At 38.9% G+C, this 19,823-nt stretch overlaps 4 protein-coding genes across 6 annotated transcripts; 3 read left to right on the top strand and 1 right to left on the bottom strand.

The window, feature by feature from the left end:
* Positions 1 to 503: 503 nt before the first annotated feature.
* Positions 504 to 6,252, bottom strand: LOC141823718 (lysine-specific demethylase JMJ703-like). The gene is made up of 9 exons (XM_074710975.1): positions 5,732 to 6,252; positions 4,488 to 4,838; positions 4,253 to 4,324; positions 4,086 to 4,163; positions 3,502 to 3,990; positions 3,009 to 3,236; positions 2,692 to 2,853; positions 2,144 to 2,512; positions 504 to 2,069 (listed from the first exon to the last, which is right to left on the bottom strand). The coding sequence occupies exons 2-9, from the start codon at positions 4,833 to 4,835 to the stop codon at positions 504 to 506; spliced, it is 3,312 nt and encodes a 1,103-aa protein (XP_074567076.1). The 5' UTR covers positions 4,836 to 4,838; positions 5,732 to 6,252.
* A 2,414-nt stretch (positions 6,253 to 8,666) lies between these two features.
* LOC141823304 (F-box protein At2g02240-like) lies at positions 8,667 to 10,864 on the top strand. The gene is made up of 3 exons (XM_074710568.1): positions 8,667 to 8,982; positions 9,146 to 9,264; positions 10,209 to 10,864. Exons 1-3 carry the CDS (start codon positions 8,710 to 8,712, stop codon positions 10,627 to 10,629), a joined length of 813 nt encoding a protein of 270 aa, XP_074566669.1. The 5' UTR covers positions 8,667 to 8,709; the 3' UTR covers positions 10,630 to 10,864.
* A 507-nt stretch (positions 10,865 to 11,371) lies between these two features.
* Positions 11,372 to 14,291, top strand: LOC141823305 (uncharacterized). 2 transcript variants are annotated; one of them, XM_074710571.1, is made up of 5 exons: positions 11,372 to 11,537; positions 11,745 to 12,065; positions 13,294 to 13,317; positions 13,401 to 13,478; positions 14,232 to 14,291. In XM_074710571.1, exons 2-5 carry the CDS (start codon positions 11,860 to 11,862, stop codon positions 14,236 to 14,238), a joined length of 315 nt encoding a protein of 104 aa, XP_074566672.1. In that variant the 5' UTR covers positions 11,372 to 11,537; positions 11,745 to 11,859; the 3' UTR covers positions 14,239 to 14,291. The 2 variants fall into 2 exon arrangements, with proteins under 2 accessions (XP_074566672.1, XP_074566670.1); XM_074710569.1 differs by lacking the exon at positions 14,232 to 14,291 and having other exon boundaries at positions 11,737 to 12,065; positions 13,401 to 13,721.
* Positions 14,292 to 14,446: 155 nt separating this feature from the next.
* LOC141823302 (FACT complex subunit SPT16-like) lies at positions 14,447 to 19,777 on the top strand. 2 transcript variants are annotated; one of them, XM_074710566.1, is made up of 2 exons: positions 14,447 to 14,534; positions 16,075 to 19,777. In XM_074710566.1, the coding sequence occupies exon 2, from the start codon at positions 16,129 to 16,131 to the stop codon at positions 19,321 to 19,323; it is 3,195 nt and encodes a 1,064-aa protein (XP_074566667.1). In that variant the 5' UTR covers positions 14,447 to 14,534; positions 16,075 to 16,128; the 3' UTR covers positions 19,324 to 19,777. The 2 variants fall into 2 exon arrangements, with proteins under 2 accessions (XP_074566667.1, XP_074566668.1); XM_074710567.1 differs by having other exon boundaries at positions 14,460 to 14,534; positions 16,040 to 19,777.
* The last annotated feature ends 46 nt before the right edge of the window (positions 19,778 to 19,823 follow it).

Genomic DNA, 19,823 nt, shown 5'->3' with positions numbered 1-19,823 from the left:
AAATCCCTCGTCTCCTCTCCACGGCGATTCTGATATCCCAAAATCAGCCTCCTCTGCTCCACGCCGTCGGAAATCAACCCCGCTCCGGCCGGACAGCATGCTAGGAGGGGGAGGTTTCGGTTCGGTCTTCAAGGGTTGGATTGATGAAATCACATTTGCAGCAGCCAAGCTCTCGCCAATCGCGCCGGTCGTCACTGCATTCAGGCCCGAGGTTAGGTTTTGCCTTCGCCATCACTTCCGCCGCCAGAGAGATCATCGAAGCAGACCGCCTTCGAAGACCTCAATGGTGGTGACTCCACGTTGGTGCTTCCGAAGGTACTCTCAGCCTTCTCACGGAGGAACATCAACCTGACAAAGCTGGAGGGGGATCAACTCCAATGGCGATAGGTAACAAGTTTTGCAGTGATATGTAAACCACAAAAAAAAGGCATGGAGCAATAAGAATATGTAAATTAATTTCAAATACAGGTAAAAAAAATCATAATATGAAGGTAAGAGTGAAATCATCCAAAAAATGTTAATTCCTGAGATGCCTCAATTATAAGAAATATACCTTTGGGGAATATCGCTTGGCTAGTGGACCATAATTTTCCAGAAAGCACAACACCATATTCCAACACCTCAACATTGCAATTAACACGCCGCACCACCTTAGCTATGCGAGGACCATTTTGATGTGGGTAGTATCTATCAATACTTTTTTGTGGATACGAAGATGAGCTTGTTGCGATTGGATTTCTTCTATCTACCACATTATTCTCTGGACTTGATTCAATTTTCCATTTATTTTCATATATTTGCACATCACCTCCAGAAGGTTGGGGATTTTGGGGAAATTTTGAAGAATCACTACCACAGGATTCTTTTACATGAGACAGATCTTTCAATGGGCTTATGATGGTGTCATTGGCAGATTTAGGGCATTCAGATGTCTTCCCAAGAGGCACTGTCAACAATTGTTGATCTGGTATATTGGATGAATATTTATCAAAAGTTACTTTTTGCTGCACCTTGACATCAGAAATTATACAGCTTAAATTCTCACTGCTAGATGCCTCCAGTACAGGTAGCATGTGAATCTCTTTTTCACTCAGCAGTGATGCATTGGTCTGAGGGGTGATAAGATCTTGATCTTTGTGAGAACTGCAGGATGTCACCTTATCTTCACAGTTCAACAACCTGGACAATGATTCAGAGCAAACAGATGATGCTTCCTCAAATTTATCTGAGAATGATCTCTTTGCATCTTTAAATTTATCTTTCGTTACTGGTGCAATGTCTCTTCCACCAGAAAAATAGCATGCTTTTAGTTCGTTGTTGCCAATTTTTGGGACGCTTGTATTTTTTATCCCTGTTATTTCTTTAGAACCAGTTTGTAACATAACACCATTTGAAGAATGTTGAGAATCTAAAGAAATTACTGCAGTGGCATGTGAACATCCATTTCCTCTGGGAAGTAGACCCCTTAAATTGAAATTTTGATCTGTTACAACTGACAGATTTTTTGAAGAATCATCAGCAATTTCATCTGTTGGCTTATCTGCATTATGAGTTTTTCTTTTTCTCTCTTCTTTTCCTTCAAAAGGGTGCAGCTTTGATGCATCAATGTCTTTGTTTGAACTGCATCTTGCATTGAGAATCCTTTTTTGATTAATCATTGAGCTATCCTTTTGCACTGTTCCTTCCTTACTAGCCAGAGGAACTTGTTTGCACTCTTGTGCTTTCTCTTTAGTAACATGAGAACTTAAACTTAACCCAAGATCAAGAAGGCCCCATCTATGAATTGCGCTCAACTTCCCTGCTAAAGCATCTAGAAAGATATTCAACTCACTGACCTCATAGCGGAACAAAAATGATCTCGTAGTCAAAGCACATGAGCAAAGTTGTTGTGCATGAATGAGACAAGCAAATTTGTCAGGTGAACAGTCACATTTCGTAGCTGAAAGGTATAAGTCGTAGTGGCAAATGATACATTCCATTTCACAGTCAGTATCAAAGTGAGAGTCCATTTTTCCTGTCAAGGAAGAACATAGATTCTCTCTTCTTGTACGCTCCATCTCAATCCGTTCCTAATCAAGAAAGATGTCAGTTCATAGATGTCTTATGAAAGACTACATGGAAAATTATGGAGAAATCAAATCACCTTGAGCGCCTTCATCAGTATGCTTTCAGGTCCACAGAGATTTTTCCATCTCAAATTATCTGGAGTGTTTTTCCTCAGGAATAGGATATTCCACTGAGCTCTAACAGCTTCTCTTGCAGCTCCCAGCAACAATTTGTCATGGGATATGGATATCCTGCGTCCCTGTTCACAGTAAAGCTCTACAGCATGCTGTCCATGAGGCAACCAATCCACAGGAGCCACATTTACAGCCTCTGCACAGTTGAATCCACAATTGAAACCAGAATGATATGCCCGTGGAAAAGTGAGAATAAATTCTCCTTCATTTTGAACACAACGGTGTACAGGTACACCTTCCAAACGTAAAAGAGAAGGTGAAAATTGTGTCACCTGTAAAAAGGAGGATTAATCAAATAAGATATTCTAGCACAAACCAGATTTTTAAATTAGAAAGATACTGAAGTTTTTGATTTCGTAAATTATACTGTTTATATAAAACATGCTTACAAAAGTGCATGAACCAAAGAATAAAAATTATCATAATAGGATTCAAGAATCCATATTCTTACAAGATTGTGAAGCAAGTCTGGTTGTTCTTCAAACAAATCGGGTAGATGTTTTTTCATAGCTGCCTCTAATTTTAAGGCATCTTTTCCAGCGACTCCATACCATATCTTTGGCGCTCCCCAGTGCATATAGTTTAGCGAGTATAGATGATGATCTTCTACATGCTGTTGGCAAAAGAAACATCAATTAGCCTACAAGTCAAAAATAAAGAATTATGCATTTGCAATGTACAAGTTTATTAGATGTAAAATTCTAGAGGCAGCCTCATGCTACATGTCTGTGAATTTGCTTAGTGATGATATGAGAAATAGCATCTTACCCAACAAAAGGAAGAAAAGCACATTCCAACGTACAACCATGGCACAAGAACACCAGAAATGTCTCCACTTTCAAAGGATAAAACAGAGCCTGGAAGACGTGGGAAGTTATTCAAATTCCATCCAGAACTCATATATTGATCCTCAAGTGCAGATATATTCACAGAGAATAACTCTTTGGGAAAGCCACTACTGAAAACCCCAGTGTCAACATCAGCACCATAAAGCACCTAAAAGGCCAAAAATCATAAGTTAAAAGTTTGACCTGGCTGCAGAGTCTCAGGTTAAGAGCAAAATATGATTATAGTTTATCTAAGGGCAGATAATACACATATGCATTCCATCAATACTGAGGTATAAATACAACCAACGGTTTAAGAAAAAGAGGAAAGTGGATGAAGCACGTCAAACATTGTGAAGACGACTTATGATATAAATCAACAGATGAATAAGGCATTGTGATATTTGTGACCTACATACAAAAAGTGGTGCTACCTCAATCTCTTCTGTTGGTCTTTCTACTATCCGCCAATATTCACCTTCGATATCTTCAATGGAAGGTTCCTGTTGGCAAGGCCCAAAAACACATTCGATGCTTCTGCTATAATATTGCTTCTTGAACTCATCTGCATACTTCTCAAAAGATTCCAGAGTGAAATCTGGCCCAGGTACAAATCCAAACCTCTCAACATTGTCACAGTTATTAGATTCTGCCTTATTTTCTTCATTGGCATTATCAGTTTTTAGGGTTTTTCTTCTTTTCCTCATAATGATGTTACCTCTGCCCATCTTCTTCAAGGTAAGGCGGTTTTGAAGCTTATCCACTTGTTGGATTCGAGTAGTAAACTTTGAATTTTCCCATACATCCTTCTGCTTGAGAAGGCATGTGGGCTTCCAAGATGAGGGTGGAACTATTCGACATATTCCATACTGCTCTGCGCTTTGGCGTATAGTTGCGATATATTTGATAGTATCTTTAAACTCCTGATCAAAGATCAAAATTGTTCATATGACACCAAAAAATGTACAAATTCAAGTATAGAGAAGTCTTTTTCGATAACAATGTAAAATAAAATAACCTCTTCTGTTGGATAAAATACAGGAGCTTCATCAAGAATGGGCCTACGAGCATCTTGTGGTTTCCATCTTGCAGTAACCTATTAAAACACTCGAAAGTAATTTTTTCAACCACAAACAAAATCATGTAAGATAACAAGTCAGCAAAGATGTCATGGAATTCAACTACCTTCTGACAAATTTCACATTTAGCGCATCCTCGAAACACACCTTTAGGTAGAGGAGGAGTCGAAGAGACGACCTACATCGAAAACAAAGTAGGTTATTAAGAATAACCAAATGCATCAAATTAGCAAGAGAAAAAAAATTAATCTCTTAGAACAAAGTATGGTGCTCAACAAGAGATTCTAACTAAAAGCTTATCATCTCCAAGACTTTTGTTAAAATCATCTACATCTACTAACCTGTTCAAAAGGCTCATAGTCAGACTCTTCATCTGAACTAGTATCAAATTGGCAATAATTTACTGATGGTCTTTGTCGAAGTGACTTTCTTGATTTCTCTTCTTCTACGGTGCACTGTACAGGTTCAGAAGCATTTATAGAAATTTTAATATCTTGGGGGATCTGCAATGTGACACTTGATTTGCCATCTTTCATGATGTATTGTAGTGGTTCAGATGTATTTGCTGGAGCCTTAAGATCTTGGCTATTATGAACGTCGAATAATGCAATTGGTGCAAAACCTGGTGGAAATGGTGACATTCCATCCAGGTCGTCTTTAATGAGAGTTCCAATGCACTCTGCTCCCATACTCTGTTATAGAAAGTTAGCATTATGAACTCATGATATCACCATATAGATCGTTTCACGACACTTCATTTGCAATTAGACTCAGTTAATACAACTTAACCATTAGGCAGACAATGACTTCTGAACTCTCATGATCAAATAGTGACTATGCAGGAAAACTTGAGCTTGATTAATATTTACAACATGAAAATCTAATCACATAGTTAGCTCATATTGAATTACTAAATTTACTTGCACTGTTAATCATCAAATTCCTAATAGGACACATATAAGCATTCATAAATTTGTTTATGGTATAATTTCTAGCAATCTGCAAGCTATCTACTCAGAGCGGCAAACATAGGATCAAGATTGCAAGGACTTAGAAAGAATTATGCCTCACCATCTATCTAATTTATGCCACAATCAATTTGAGATACCTGCAAGTCACAAGGAAACAATGAGGCTTGCTTTCTAGCTAACTTTCAACCGAAAAGCTCATCAAACAACAAACAATCAAAAACAAAATACCACAGACCTAGGTGAAAACCTAACTGCTTCTAAACTTCGACAGGTCATGAGAGGGCTCCTACAAGAGATCACTGAATATCATGTTAAACTTTCTAAGCTCGCATCTGTAATTAATCGTCTACACCGCTGATTACAGGATCATTCAGTAGCCAATATACTTCTTCCAAAAAGGCAACAATATTATTTGAACTGAAATTGATGAATGATCCTCAAAATCACCCAGAATAACTAGCCATAGACTCATATTTCAGGATCAAAAGTATTCATAAGACAGCACAAAAAGAATCTGCCAAAAGTATAAATCACCATGCATACATTGAGCAATAACAAGGAAAAATGCCAACAGAAACTATATGGGTTGACTATTTACAGGCAGATCAACTCACAAGTCCTCGATGAGACAGTCCTGAACTTCTGCTGGAGCTCAGCTGTTGAATTCCAAGCCAACTTACTAGGAACCCAAGAATCCTAGCAAAGCTGGATGCTTGGTGATGGATAACGCTAACCCCAACCGCCACCAGAAGACCGACGGGCGATCTAAAGTTCTAAACACACAAACCGTTCCCCCAAAGATCCATCTCACTCCCGCAGCTTGGTCAAGCATCAACAACAACACACAGGCAGCGAAAAAATTGGGGCTTCCATGGTGAATCTGACCAGATCGACCTCCTGGGGGCGAAATCAAGAAGGCGGAGACCAAACTACAGGAATCAAGCGAAGATTGACGGCTGAAACGTTAGGTAATTTGTGAGATCCCCAAATTGTCAGAGATTTTCCTTTTTGTTCTTGAGTATTAATGGTGCGATTACGAGACGATTCAAGAAAGGAAAGACTATCAATGCAGTAGAACTTGGCAAGGGATCATCATCAACAACAACATCACATCATCTGCTTGCTTTGTTGATCTTGCAAGGAAGAACAGCTGATGATAAAAGTAGTAGCTTGGTCGAGTAAAATAACAGATAATGTGCCTCAGAAAAAGCTAGGTTTAATCAACGCCGTCCATCCGACGAACTTGCGGCAGTTGCCGAGAGATCGTCGCCGTCGACGTAAATAAATTTATTTTTTCTTATTTCCCTATAAAATTTCCATTTTCTACCTTTTTAAGCATGAATTTTCAAATCTTTAAAATGATGCATGTCATCCTAATTCTAATAATGTAAACATTAAAAAAATTAACAAATGAAAATAATTTCATTTAAATTTTCATTTATTTTAGTTTTCAAGCGTTTATGTATATTTCAATATATATATTTGGCTCAATTATTTTTATTATGTTTTATTAATATTTATATTTTATTTAATTCTTTTTAAAAAATAAAGTAAGTTATTTTCGTTAATAATCATAGTCTTTTAATTATTAATGTTCAAAGGTCATACAGATTCAAGCAGAAACAAAATGGTTTATATGCAAGTGCAAGATAGACTTTTAATTATTTAATAATTATATATTGATTGAATAAATATTCATAGAGAATAATTTAAAATTATATTTAAAATCGATAAATTTAAACATTTTAACCAAAATACCATCCTAAGCCAATTATTATTTTAAAGTTTGAAGATCTTTGATCGTTTAAAATAATGGATCATCTTGATTTAGATCGAATTGGTAGATCAAATTTATTTTTAACACTCTTAGATGGTCTAATATAGTAAAATTCATGTCTAACAATACAACTTAATCTTAAGTAATTCATCCGAATCTAACCATATCACAAATGCTTCAACAAGGGAGCGTTTTATTTCTGTCCTATTGACTTTTCTATCTATGGTTTCATTTGTATAATGATTTGTTACATGAAAAATTAACATGAAATGCTAGTATGAAAAACACAAAGGACTGGGTCCTACTTGCATGTAGGTGGATCCATTACATAAAAGCTCATGTCTTTCATAGTAACATTTCATGCTAATTTTTTTTTGGAACAAATCATTACCCTTTTGCAATAAACATTTGACTCTAAAATAAGTCCGTTTCCCCGTTGACTCTGCCTGGATTTCTCCCTTCCGCGTTTCGAGCCACGACACCAACTACCAACTAACTACCCTTCCGGCAACCAAAATAGCTAAAACAAATTATTTTCCAGACTTCGAGTCCTCATTTTTCCCCGCTCTCTGCTCTCTCTCTCTCTTCTGCTCGGGGAGAAATGGCATCATGAAAACTCCAATAATCATAATTTTTTTAAGAAAAAATAATTGATAAGGAGAGGTATTTGTTTAACAATCCTAATTATTGTTTTATTTACTTTTTTTTCCATTTATCTCGATCTTTTCTTGGTATCGATCGACGCCTCGACCGACCCTGACCTCACTATTAATGCTCGCAGTCGCAGACTCCCACCCTGGCGGCGTATCCACAGCCCGCGGCGCGGCGGTGCATACAAGGTCCTCTCGGCACGCGGACTCCCCCAGCCACGACGGCTCCGTCCCGAGGACACAGCGCCACCAGTCGGGCGGTAGCGCCGACAGCCGCCCGACGGAACCGTCGGAGGGGTCCAAACAGGGCGCGCGGAAGCTCCGCGGAGGCTCTGCTTCCGCCGGCGAGGATCACATCCCGGCCGTCCCCAAGTAGCCGCACCGCCGCAAGCCTAAGGGCTCCTCCTCCTCCCCGCGGCCGAAGGCGGCGGAGCGATCGAGCGGATCCGGATCAGAAGAGCAGAGATCCGATTCCGACAGAGAATAGAAGAACAAGACCTGAAGAGATGAAAATTGCAGAGAATTAAGGGCATAATTGACAAGTTGTGGAGGATAAATTAGTGAAAATTAGAGGTGCAAAATGCATTTGATGAATGAATTAGTATATAAATGATGTAGCCAACTAATTTTTTAAAACAATAATGAAAGTCATTTGGATGATAGATTATAAGATATATGAGAAATTATATATATTATGACTTTTGAGTTTAATATTGTCTTTTTATAAATTTATTTGTATATAAAAAAGAAATAAGAGTACAAATAATTTTATTAATGAGTAAAAATTAAAAGGCCATTTTATCTTATTTTTTATTAAAAAATGTTTTTATTTTCTTTTATAGTAGCATCGATATCAAAGGGAAGAGAATCTTTTTGTTAAGTGGTGATTAGCATTCTTAATTAACCAAAATGTAAGGTTGAAATAACATTGTTAAGCGGGGATTAGAATTCTTAATTAACCAAAAAGTAAGGTTGAAAACACAAAAAAGTTAAGAGACTTCTTCGAGTAAGCTTGCTCCATCGACAGCCTGGTACAGGGCCATGCGCCGCTGTATATAATACCGCCCTTCGACGCTTCCCTTCCGATCCATCGAAAAAGCTCCGGCTTTGGTTTTCGCTAGGTTTCGGGAAGACGGCGGAGGAATCCGAGAGCGTTCGAGTTGGAATGGCCGATGGCGAGCCGGGAATCGAGGCGCTTCCTGAGGCCTGCATCGCCAACGTCATCTCCCTCACGTCGCCCCGCGACGCCTGCCGCAGCTCCGCTGTCTCCGCCGCCTTCCACTCGGCTGTTGCTTCTGACACTGTCTGGGACCGCTTCCTCCCTTCGGATCTGAAGTCCATCCTCGCCCGCGACGATCAGCCGGTCGACTTCTCGTCCAAGAGGGAGCTCTTTTTCCGACTCTGCGACAGACCGATCTTCCTCGACGGCGGCAAAATGGTTCGTTTCAACTCATTTTGATAACACTTTGCTAGGGTAGTGCTACGCTTCTGCAATTTTCGTCCCTCACTCTGGATTTGAGGGAGAAATGGGGGAATTAGGCTGCTTTAGCGAAGCACCAGTTCTTTTGATTTGATCCTTGTTTTATCGGATTGTGTCGTAGACTTTGTCATTGGATAGATCGAGCGGAGCGAAGTGTTATATGCTTTCTGCTAGAGAGCTAGTTATTACGTGGGCAGATACGATCTTCTACTGGAAGTGGGTTCCGGATCCAGACTCCAGGTATGTACTAATTCACAAATGTTCCTCGTTTTCTTTTTGTTTGGTACTGAATGCTGCTTAATTTGAACTATAATTCCGTAATCGAAGTTTAACTTTCGGTACAGTCACTGTTCTCTTGAGATGAGCAATTCTTTGGATCATGCTTGTTCTCTGTTTGTTCTTTCTGTTGAGTCTTCTTACCATGGCCAATACCTTTGTCTAGTGCCAGAATGTCAACAAGTCTCACAAACCACGAAGCATACAGAGATGATTCATAATGTCAAAGTTGATTGACTAACCACTCTTAAACTTTTAGGGAGAAAAAGCAATCTTTGTATTTATACTCCCCTTCATGTCTATGTGGACGCACTTCATTTGGAAAACCAAATCGAGCACACAAATCAATCAGCAATATTTTGGATCATGCTTGTTCTTCATGTCATCGCTAATGTATCTGTCTAGTGCCGAAGTGGCCACGAGTTTCATAAAGCAAGGAGTATGTATAATGTTAAAGTTGATTGACTAATCTCTTATCTAAATTAAATTTTTTGGTAAAAGACCAATCTTTGTATTTGTATGCTTTACATTCCCCCCTTTAATGTTTAGGTGGATCTACTTCGTTTGGCAAGCCCAAATTAAAATACATGAATTAATGAAACAATATTAAGATTCAAACCCAAGACCTTCGCTCATATGGTAGCATTGTTAAACCATCTATTTATTCTAAAAGCTGGAGCTATTCATGAAAGGATCAATTTTTGTATTTATATCCTCAATATACAATACTCTGTATACCATTATTGCTTTTCTAGTCAATCCACAATGCCCATATAGTTGCATAGAAACACACTTTTTTATTGAGTTCTGTTTTAACCTATCAGATCTTTTATATGTTTGATTTCGTGTTTGAAATTTGAATACACTTTGTTACTGAACAATTAACTGAGCAAAACTGTCTTCAACAGGTTCTCAGAGGTTGCTGTTCTCGAAAATGTATGTTGGTTGGAGATTCGTGGGCACTTTAAAAGCAAAATGCTTTCTTCAAAAACAAAATACGCTGCGCATCTCATCTTCAAGCTATCTGATTATGCTGTTGGTCTGGACTATCCACCTCAAGAAGCATCAGTAAAACTAGGAACACAGTCGTCGACTAACTTGGTCTGCTTGCAGCCCGACAATAATCAAGACACAGATGAGGAAGCCACTGGACATGTTGTTCCGCAGTCGAGGGGCGATGGATGGATGGAAATCAAGCTGGGTGAGTTCTACAACGATGGGGAAGAGGGCGAGGACGATGAAGTCGTTATTAGTTTGTTGGAAGTGAAAGGTGGGCACTGGAAGAGTGGTCTCATCATCGAGGGAATCGAGATCAGGCCTAAAAACTAATCCAAAATGCAAAGTCTCCTGCTAACTTTGTTCTTCCGACAGTGATCCTTAAACAATTCGTGTCCCCAGCTCGTGTTGCAGATATTTGCCTGAAAAGAATTTTGGGGAATGCAGATGTGTGAGAAATCTTTGTTCTTTAGGATATCGATCAAGATTTCAAAAAATGTTACTGGCAAAAGACTTCCAAATTCCTGAGAGAATGTGCTCCATTTTGTGTCTCATTTTGGATATTGTTTCCTCACTATTGTTCTAGTATTGAAAAAGTTCTGAAGCATTTTCATTCCTGTTGCACTTTAACAGATCAACGGCCGCTTTGAAGAATGATTTTGCTGGAATATTTGATATATCGAAATCATCAATATCGAAAATGATGTGGAAATAATAGTTTGTTTATTTTCTATAAAAATAATTTATATGAGTAAATAATTTTTTTTAAAAAAATGATTAGGTTTTGTTGAAGACTGTCATGCTCGGTCTTTCACAGTTGCATGTTCGGTCGGACCCAATTGAACACCGTTATATATATATATCAGCATATAACGTAACGGTTTCATCAGACCACGAACGATTAAAACGCACGATTCTAACTCCTCATCGTTGCGCTGATATTTCCCTCGGAACATGTAACGTCTGCTACATCGCCAGGGAGCAGGAGTGGGCCGCTTCCGTCGGTGCACGATAGCGCATCGCACCAAGCAATAAAAGGCAACCATCGAGCTGGAAGTCCACTTCCCGCCTCTCTCTCTCTCTCTCTCCTCCGCCTCCTCTCTCTCTCCTTCCCCATCACCCGCGGTCCTCCTCCGAACAATTTCCACGCGACGAATCGAAGGCTCGGGTTTGGCATCCTTCGGTCTCGGATTATTGTCTCTTCTGGTTCTATTTCGAGCTGCAATTTCTTCCATCGTTTTGTAAGTTTTAACCCGTTCACATTCTCAAAGTTTGGATCTTTGACTTGTAATTTTAATTCGTCTAGGGTTTGTTCCGCCGGTTCGTTAGCCGATCTAGTTTTAGATGGTTTTGAGATGAAATTGTTGCCAATTTTGATTTCAAAAAAAAAAATCGGCCTTTTTGCACAGACATCGTAGTTTCTGATTTTGCTTCGTCTAGGGTTTCAGGATTGGAGGAAGATGTTTGTTTGGGGCGAAATCGCCGGTATCTTTTGGAATATTGGGATTATTGTTACGCCGCTAGATCGATTGAGTTAGAAAACTCGCCGTTGGGAGAATACGGATGGAGTTGGACCGCAACTGTTCCACAGAAGAGAATATTTCTGATTCGAGGAAGGAGGAGGCGGAGGAGGGGGAGACGACCATGCTGCTGGTGCCGGCTATGAATGTAGGCATATCGGCCAATGGGGAGCAGGGATCGAGGAGAAAAGTTCAGTGGAATGATCGCAGCGGCAACAACCTTGTAGAGGTGCTGGAATTCGAGCCAAGGTCAGTTGTTGACATTTTGATTCACGAAAATTGTTGATCAAATTCTGTGGCATCAGATGCTCCTGCTTGTTCTGTTATCGTCAATTACATCAGTGTTAAATGATAAAGTTGCTGATTTGTGTGAAGAGAAATTTAGTTGAATCTGTTCTTCATTTCAGTATTGGGCAATTCAATTTAGCTATTCATCAGGAGCTGGTGTTAATGTCATTTCAATATCATATTTGTTTATTTAGTCACTTGAGTGAGTAGCGAAGGAAACTTTCTCTTTTGTGCTATCTCTGAATCATTTGCTTTGGTTATTTGGTACTAGTAATAGATTCAGATTGCACTGTATGATAACAAGCAAATTTAGACAAATTTCAGGTTAGAGTCAGCAACCTAATTGCACCAATGATTGTGAAACATCTTGCTATCTGCATAGAATATTCTCACCTAGCTACAAACAGCACATGTTCTCAATGGGAGTGTATGAATCGGAGGTTGAAAACTATTCTGAAACATATTGAGCCTTGTCATTATTTCCATGTACAGTTGAATCAAGCTTAGTTGATGAGTATTATTTCTTAAGATGATAATTTTGTTCAATAATTTGATATCTCCAATGTCCATTTTAGCTAGGATTCTAGACTTCTAGTTTAGGTAAACTGCATTACATAAGGGCCAGACAACTGATTTTTGTAGAAGCCTTTTATTTGAAACATGGCTATAAGCGAAACTTTCTTTTCAGGTGCTGCTTCTAACATCTACCAAACCTCTCCTTTAGTTTCTTTCTTTAGTACTAATTTTGACATCGATACTCTCTCGAATTTGGTTCATACTTCCAAGTTCCAATTAGTGCTATCCTTCATGTTTCTATTAATATGATTGTGTTTTGGAGAATGGTGTATTTCCACAAACTGTATTTGTATGGCTAGTCCTATTCGCAGTAAATGCATATTTCTGGAAGAGATGTGAACCCCATCTGTGCATCATAAAAACGACTTGATGTTCTCTTATTAGATCAACTTGGGTTGCAAATATAAGCTATTTCAACAATTCAACAAATTGAGCTTCATCAAGAATTGAGACGATTATCATATCTGATACTTGGTGGATATAAATATAAGTTGGGATGATTATCCAACAAATTAGTTACATAGTTATATTTGTATGGTTCTGATCATATTATGCTCGATTAAATATATCTTTTCTCTAATTCTCATCCTTTCCTTTTCTTGTTTTTCTACAGCGATTCGAGCGACTCTGAGGAAAAGTATGTTGGATCTTATTTCTCTAAAATTATGTAGACCTATTTCCTATGCATATCATGGTAACGGATGGCAACTCTTTTTACAGCTCCATTGTCAGTTCCTTGAGTTGGGAACAGATGCTTATTCATTGCATTCATTTCTTGTGTTGCCCGCATAATCGAAGGTATTAGTCCTAAATTAACAACAAAAATTTCATTTCAAATTGTTTTCCCCCTAGTTTCTAGTTGAAGGTTTGACTTGAAAAAGAGAATGTTTGTCACAACAACAACATATCAAAACAAAAATAGATTTGTGTGTGTGAGAAGCAATTGTATGCTTGAGGCTTGAGATTGTTCATATAATCTGCAAAAAATGTGTATTTACTTCATGAGATGCTTGTAGATTTTGAATCTTTTGGTTAATGTTATGCTGATTTTGTAAAACAAATATTATCATTGAGATAGAAAATCATTGTTTTCTGTGAAATTATTTTGCTCCTATTTTGTTTTTGTCATTTTGTATGCATTCTGATGTGTAGACTGAACTGTTGGACTTTCTAAAGGATTTTATTTCTGAAAGGCTGGAGATTTAAATTTGTATGACAATATTAATTGGTAGAAAAATTATTCCATCTTTTCTTAAAATTCTGTTTTCTAAGAGTAAAAAAAATTAAAATTATAAGAAGTACTATATATATATATATTTATATATTATTTTAAAATGATATTAATGTATTTTTGGGATGATACAAATTTATAGTTATTAGCATAGTAGTCTACGATGGAATGTAAGGTTATTCTTAATTTTTTCACTTTTAAAAATACCATTATATAAATTTGAATTGAAAAAGTCTTTCAAAATTATTCTATATAATATTTAATCACCTCTAATTTCTTAAAAGAATTATATTTTGAATAAATATATTGCATATCTCAAGGCAGTAGAATCCACGTATCAAGCCTGTCGTCTGCTTGAGTGCCACGTCGAATGGTCGCCCGGGTCATTATGAATTCTATGGGACCCGCGAGAGTATGCCAAAGAATTGTTGGGTATTTCAGTGGGTGGGAATTTTAGTGTAACAAAGGTTTGAAGCTATTTGCGTCATCGGTATAAGAGAGGAGGCGGTTCCCCCTTCGCCAAACGAAGAAAATACTTCTTCTCGCTGCGCCGCGCCCCTTGCTCATTTGGACCTTCGATCTTGCACGGGAAGCTAAATCTTCGCCTTCATCGCGTCGACGAGGTAATCGCATCTTCTCCTTCCTGCCTTCCTTGTTTTTCTCTGAAGATTTCCTGCGTCTCGAGCGGAAAAAGTGGCTTGTTCGTTCGCTTTCAGGCCTTTTACCAGCTCTCGGGTTTCTTCGGATGCTTTGTACGCTCGATCCTCGTCTTTTTACTGGCTATTTTCTTCAATATTTGATGGGTTTTTTCGATTAGGTTTTGGTTCACTGAGCAATTTTATTTTATTTTATTTATATTCTTTTAAAAAATATTTATTGCGAACCCTAGAGCGTTTTGCAACTATTTTATCTGTTCTTTTTTCTGATGAGTGGATTCCGGATTTGAAGGTTTTGATACAAGCGTAGATTGCTTGAGGTCTTTGCTGCTATACTCTGTTCCAGTACATAAACGTTTGATCTTGTGATGTCTGCTGTCTATACAAGTTAGCTTATTGCTATAGTTAATTAACACAGATTGTTAACGTTCAGTAGTCGCGTTTGTTTGTTTGGTATTGTCAGTATGGATATTTAACGTAACAAAAGGTATGCTTCGTTGTGTAAAAAGCTTACATACTACATAGGACTACATTAGGATTGTGTTTCCTTCAATACTTCGAAGAGTGAATTGAGGGTACCGGATTTCATTTCCTTCCATGATTCAGAGAATGAAATGAGTATGTAGGATTTCGTTTCCGTCAATGCTTCAGAGTCAATGAATACATAGGATTGGAGAGTAGAAGACCAAGTTTTCAAAAACTATGCAGTTGAACCAATGCATAACGTGGAAGCAGTCAATATTGAAATATTAAAAATATTTATATTCATCTCTAAATATTTATCATTTAGAAAACGATTAACACCTACAGGTTAAAGCTCCTAAATATGGTAGCTTAGGGTTTTAAGTCAATTTGTTTAAGTTTAATTAGTTTAATGAACTAAACAAAGTTTTTTTTAACAACATACATAGTTTGCATATGATATGCGGTCATATGGGATCAATATGCTGTGTCATTTAAAATCCACCACGTGACCACTTAAAATGCTCAAGTGGGAGCTTTCAAAAATCATGTAGAAGACAGGAACACACTAGATGCATTAGTGAGTTACAGTCTGTAAATTTGAGCAACACAAAGAAAAGGGAGGGCCCAACAGTTGATACTGACTTGATTTCTAATTGTTGTACAAGCACATTAGGATTAGCATATCTGTTCGGTAACTAACAATTCTTTCTTGTTATCTTAATTTCAGTATTCTAATTTTTATTAATTTGTGTATGTTCTAGTTTTCATACCTTCCTATACTACAAAGAGTTCAAAATAGGTTATTTATGGGTGGATTAATTTTTTTCGTGGTTTAAAATGAAATATTTTACATTTTGTTCTACTCCTTGTATTATTTAGATCCTTGCTATGAAATCATGTTGGAGTAAACATTTTTTTTGTTACTTTTCCATTTTCTCAATAAGTTTGTTTGTCTTATTGATTAATTTTGTACCTTATATACGATTGTTAATTACTTCTCAAATCAGGTGTTTACCTTGTGTTTTTATTATTCCTTTTCTAGATTGTTTGTACTCTTTCCATCCTCGCCCTTGTGAATTCCATTTGATGACTTGTGATGGTGAATCATCAAAATGGAGTTGCAAAACCACCAGCCTCTGCTGCTAGTGCCTATACAATCAATCTTGATAACTTCAGGAAACGCCTCAAGGGATTTTACACTTGTTGGAGTGACCATAAATCTGACCTATGGGGTTTTACAGATGCTATTGCAATTGCTACTCCACCTCCTTCAGAAGATCTTCGGTACCTCAAGTCCTCAGCTTTGAATATCTGGTTACTTGGTTATGAGTTTCCAGAGACCATCATGGTTTTCATGAACAAGCAGATTCATTTCTTATGTAGTCAGAAGAAGGCTAAACTGCTTGAAACCACAATAAATTCTGCCCGTGAGGCTGTTGGAGTTGATATCGCTATACATGTTAAGGCAAAGGATAATGATGGGACATCCCTGATGGAGGAGATCATAGGTTTTATTCACACACAATCAAAATCAGAGTCTCCCATTGTCGGATACATCTCAAAGGAGGCACCTGAAGGGAAGCTTCTGGAGACTTGGTCTGAGAAGCTTGGCAACTCAAACTTGAAACTTACTGATGTTACAAATGGTTTCTCTGAATTGTTTTCCGTCAAAGATGACACAGAGCTTTCTTGCATCAAGGAAGCTGCATATTTAACGCAATCAGTGATGAAAAATTTTGTGATTCCAAAGCTTGAGCGAGTAATTGATGAGGAAAAGAAAGTTTCTCATTCTTCATTGATGGATGGTGCAGAAAAGGCCGTACTTAATCCTACAAGATTCAAGGCTGAATTGAAGGCAGAAGATGTGGATATATGCTATCCTCCCATCTTCCAAAGTGGAGGACAGTTTGATCTCAGACCCAGTGCAGCCAGCAATGACGATGATCTATACTACAATTCGACTAGTGTGATCATTTGCGCAATCGGCTCACGGTATAACAGCTACTGCTCGAATATTGCCAGAACAATTTTGATTGATGCAACTGAGACTCAGAGGAAGGCCTATGAGGTGCTTCTTAAAGCTCATGATGCTGCAATAGGAGCTTTAAAGCCTGGAAACATTGTAGGAGCTGCATATCAAGCTGCTCTTTCTGTCATTCAGAAGGAAGCACCAGGACTTCTTCCAAACCTCACCAAATCTGCTGGAATAGGGATCGGTCTTGAGTTCCGTGAATCTGGGCTGAGTCTAAATTCAAAAAATGATCGGGTATTGAAATCAGGGATGGTTTTCAATGTCTCACTTGGTTTCCAGAATCTCCAGGCGCAGACTAACAATCCGAAGACTGAAAAGTACTCTTTGTTGCTGGCTGATACTGTTATAGTTGGCAAGAAACCTCCTGAGGTCTTGACTGCAGGCTGCTCCAAAGCAGTTAAGGATGTTGCTTACTCTTTCAGCGAGGAAGAGGATGAAGAACCTCTTAAAGTAAGATCTGATTTGAATGGCACAGGGGTACTCTCCTCCAAAGCAACACTGAGATCAGACAACCAGGAGATGTCGAAAGAAGAGGTGAGGAGACAGCATCAAGCAGAGCTTGCTCGACAAAAGAATGAGGAGATTGCCAGGAGGCTTGCTGGCAGTGTATCTGCTGCTGGAGAAGGTCGAGGTCCTGCCAAAACATCCGGTGAGCTGATTGCCTACAAAAATGTTAATGATATACCCTTTGTCAAACAACTCGCCATACAAGTCGATCAGAAGAATGAGGCTGTGCTCTTACCAATCTATGGAAGCATGGTACCCTTCCATGTTTCTACTGTAAAGAGTGTGACCTCCCATCAGGATCATGGAACTTGCACCATCCGTGTTATATTTTATGTGCCTGGTACACCATTCAACCCCCATGATGCCAACACTCTCAAGTTTCAAGGCTCGATCTACTTAAAAGAGATCACTTTTAGGTCTAAGGATTCCAGGCATATAAGTGAAGTGGTTCAACAAATCAAGACCCTCCGAAGGCATGTTACATCAAGGGAGTCAGAGAGAGCTGAAAGGGCCACTTTGGTTACCCAGGAGAGGCTGCAGCTCGCTGGAAATCGGATGAAGCCGATCAAGTTATCAGACTTGTGGATACGTCCTGCATTCGTTGGCCGTGGAAGAAAGCTCACTGGCAGTTTGGAGGCTCATGTTAATGGCTTCCGCTATGCTACATCGAAACCTGATGAACGAGTCGATGTAATGTTTGCAAACATAAAGCATGCCTTCTTCCAGCCTGCAGAAAAGGAGATGATTACTCTGTTGCACTTCCACCTTCACAATCATATCATGGTAGGCAACAAGAAGACCAAAGATATTCAGTTCTATGTCGAAGTTATGGATGTTGTGCAGACTTTGGGTGGTGGGAGAAGATCGGCTCTTGATCCTGACGAGATTGAGGAAGAGCAAAGAGAGAGGGATAGAAAGAATAAGTTAAATATGGGTTTTCAGAGCTTTGTGAACAAGGTACATGACATCTGGGCACAGCCACAGTTTAAAGGTCTTGATTTGGAGTTTGATATGCCATTGAGGGAGCTGGGATTCTATGGAGTTCCTCACAAGTCGTCAGCTTTCATTGTTCCAACCTCAAGTTGTTTGGTCGAACTCATTGAGACACCCTTCTTGGTGGTTTCCTTGGGCGAGGTTGAGATTGTTAATCTTGAGAGGATTGGGTTTGGGACGAAGAATTTTGACATGGCCATTGTGTTCAAGGATTTCAAAAGGGACGTGTTGCGCATAGATTCGATTCCATCTTCATCTCTCGATGGAATCAAGGAGTGGCTGGACATGACTGATTTGAAGTATTATGAAAGTAGGCTGAATCTGAATTGGCGCCCAATTCTGAAAACTATTACTGAGGACCCTGAGAAGTTTATTGAGGATGGTGGATGGGAGTTCTTGAACATGGATGCCAGTGAGTCGGATTCTGACAACACTGAGGAATCAGACAAAGGATACGAGCCATCTGATGTCGAGCCAGAGTCCGCTTCAGAAGATGAAGACAGTGCTAGTGAGTCATTGGTGGAATCCGATGAGGATGACGAGGAGGAGGAATCCAGTGAGGACTCAGAGGAGGAGAAAGGAAAGACATGGGAGGAGTTAGAGAGGGAGGCGAGCAATGCCGACAGAGACAAGGGCGACGAGTCAGACAGCGAAGAGGAGAAGCGGAGGAGGAAGGTGAAAGTTCTCGGGAAGTCTCACATTCCTGAAAGAAGTGCCTCAAAAAGAATGCCGCCATCTAAGAGACCAAAGTTCAAGTAAATTGGAGGAATCCAAAGGACCTGCTCCATTTGTTAGGTTAGAGAGGGAGCCAAGCAATGCCGACAGAGACACGGGCGACGAGTCAGACAGCGAAGAGGAGAAGCGGAGGAGGAAGGTGAAAGTTCTGGGGGGAAGTCTCACATTCCTGAAAGAAGTGCCTCATCTAAGAGACCAAAGTTCAAGTAAATTGGAGGAATCCAAAGGACCTGCTCCATTTGTTACTCAAGCTTACGAGTTTTCTAGGAGCTCGTTTTATTATGAAACTTTGTATATCTTTATAACGTGCTAGCTTTGCTCAGTGGGTTCTAGTCTCTATTCCTGCAGAATTAGTAAGCTCGTGGCCTAAGATGAATCTGAACCATTTTAACCAGTAAACTTAGCTATTGGATCTTGTTTTTGGATTGCAAGTTGGTATGCATTAAGCCTAAGCCTGTTATTTTATTTTATTTTTGATAATTTAGATGTGTAAGTTTGGTCTTATTAATTTCGGAGGTCGATAA

The sequence above is a fragment of the Curcuma longa genome, chromosome 3 (genome assembly GCF_044706935.1).
Source record: "Curcuma longa cultivar G26 ecotype Majalengka, Jawa Barat chromosome 3, ITB_CL_G26_1.1, whole genome shotgun sequence".
Lineage (NCBI taxonomy): Eukaryota > Viridiplantae > Streptophyta > Magnoliopsida > Zingiberales > Zingiberaceae > Curcuma > Curcuma longa.
The sequence above is the reverse complement of the archived record's forward strand: the minus strand, read 5'-3'. Positions and strand labels throughout refer to the sequence as shown.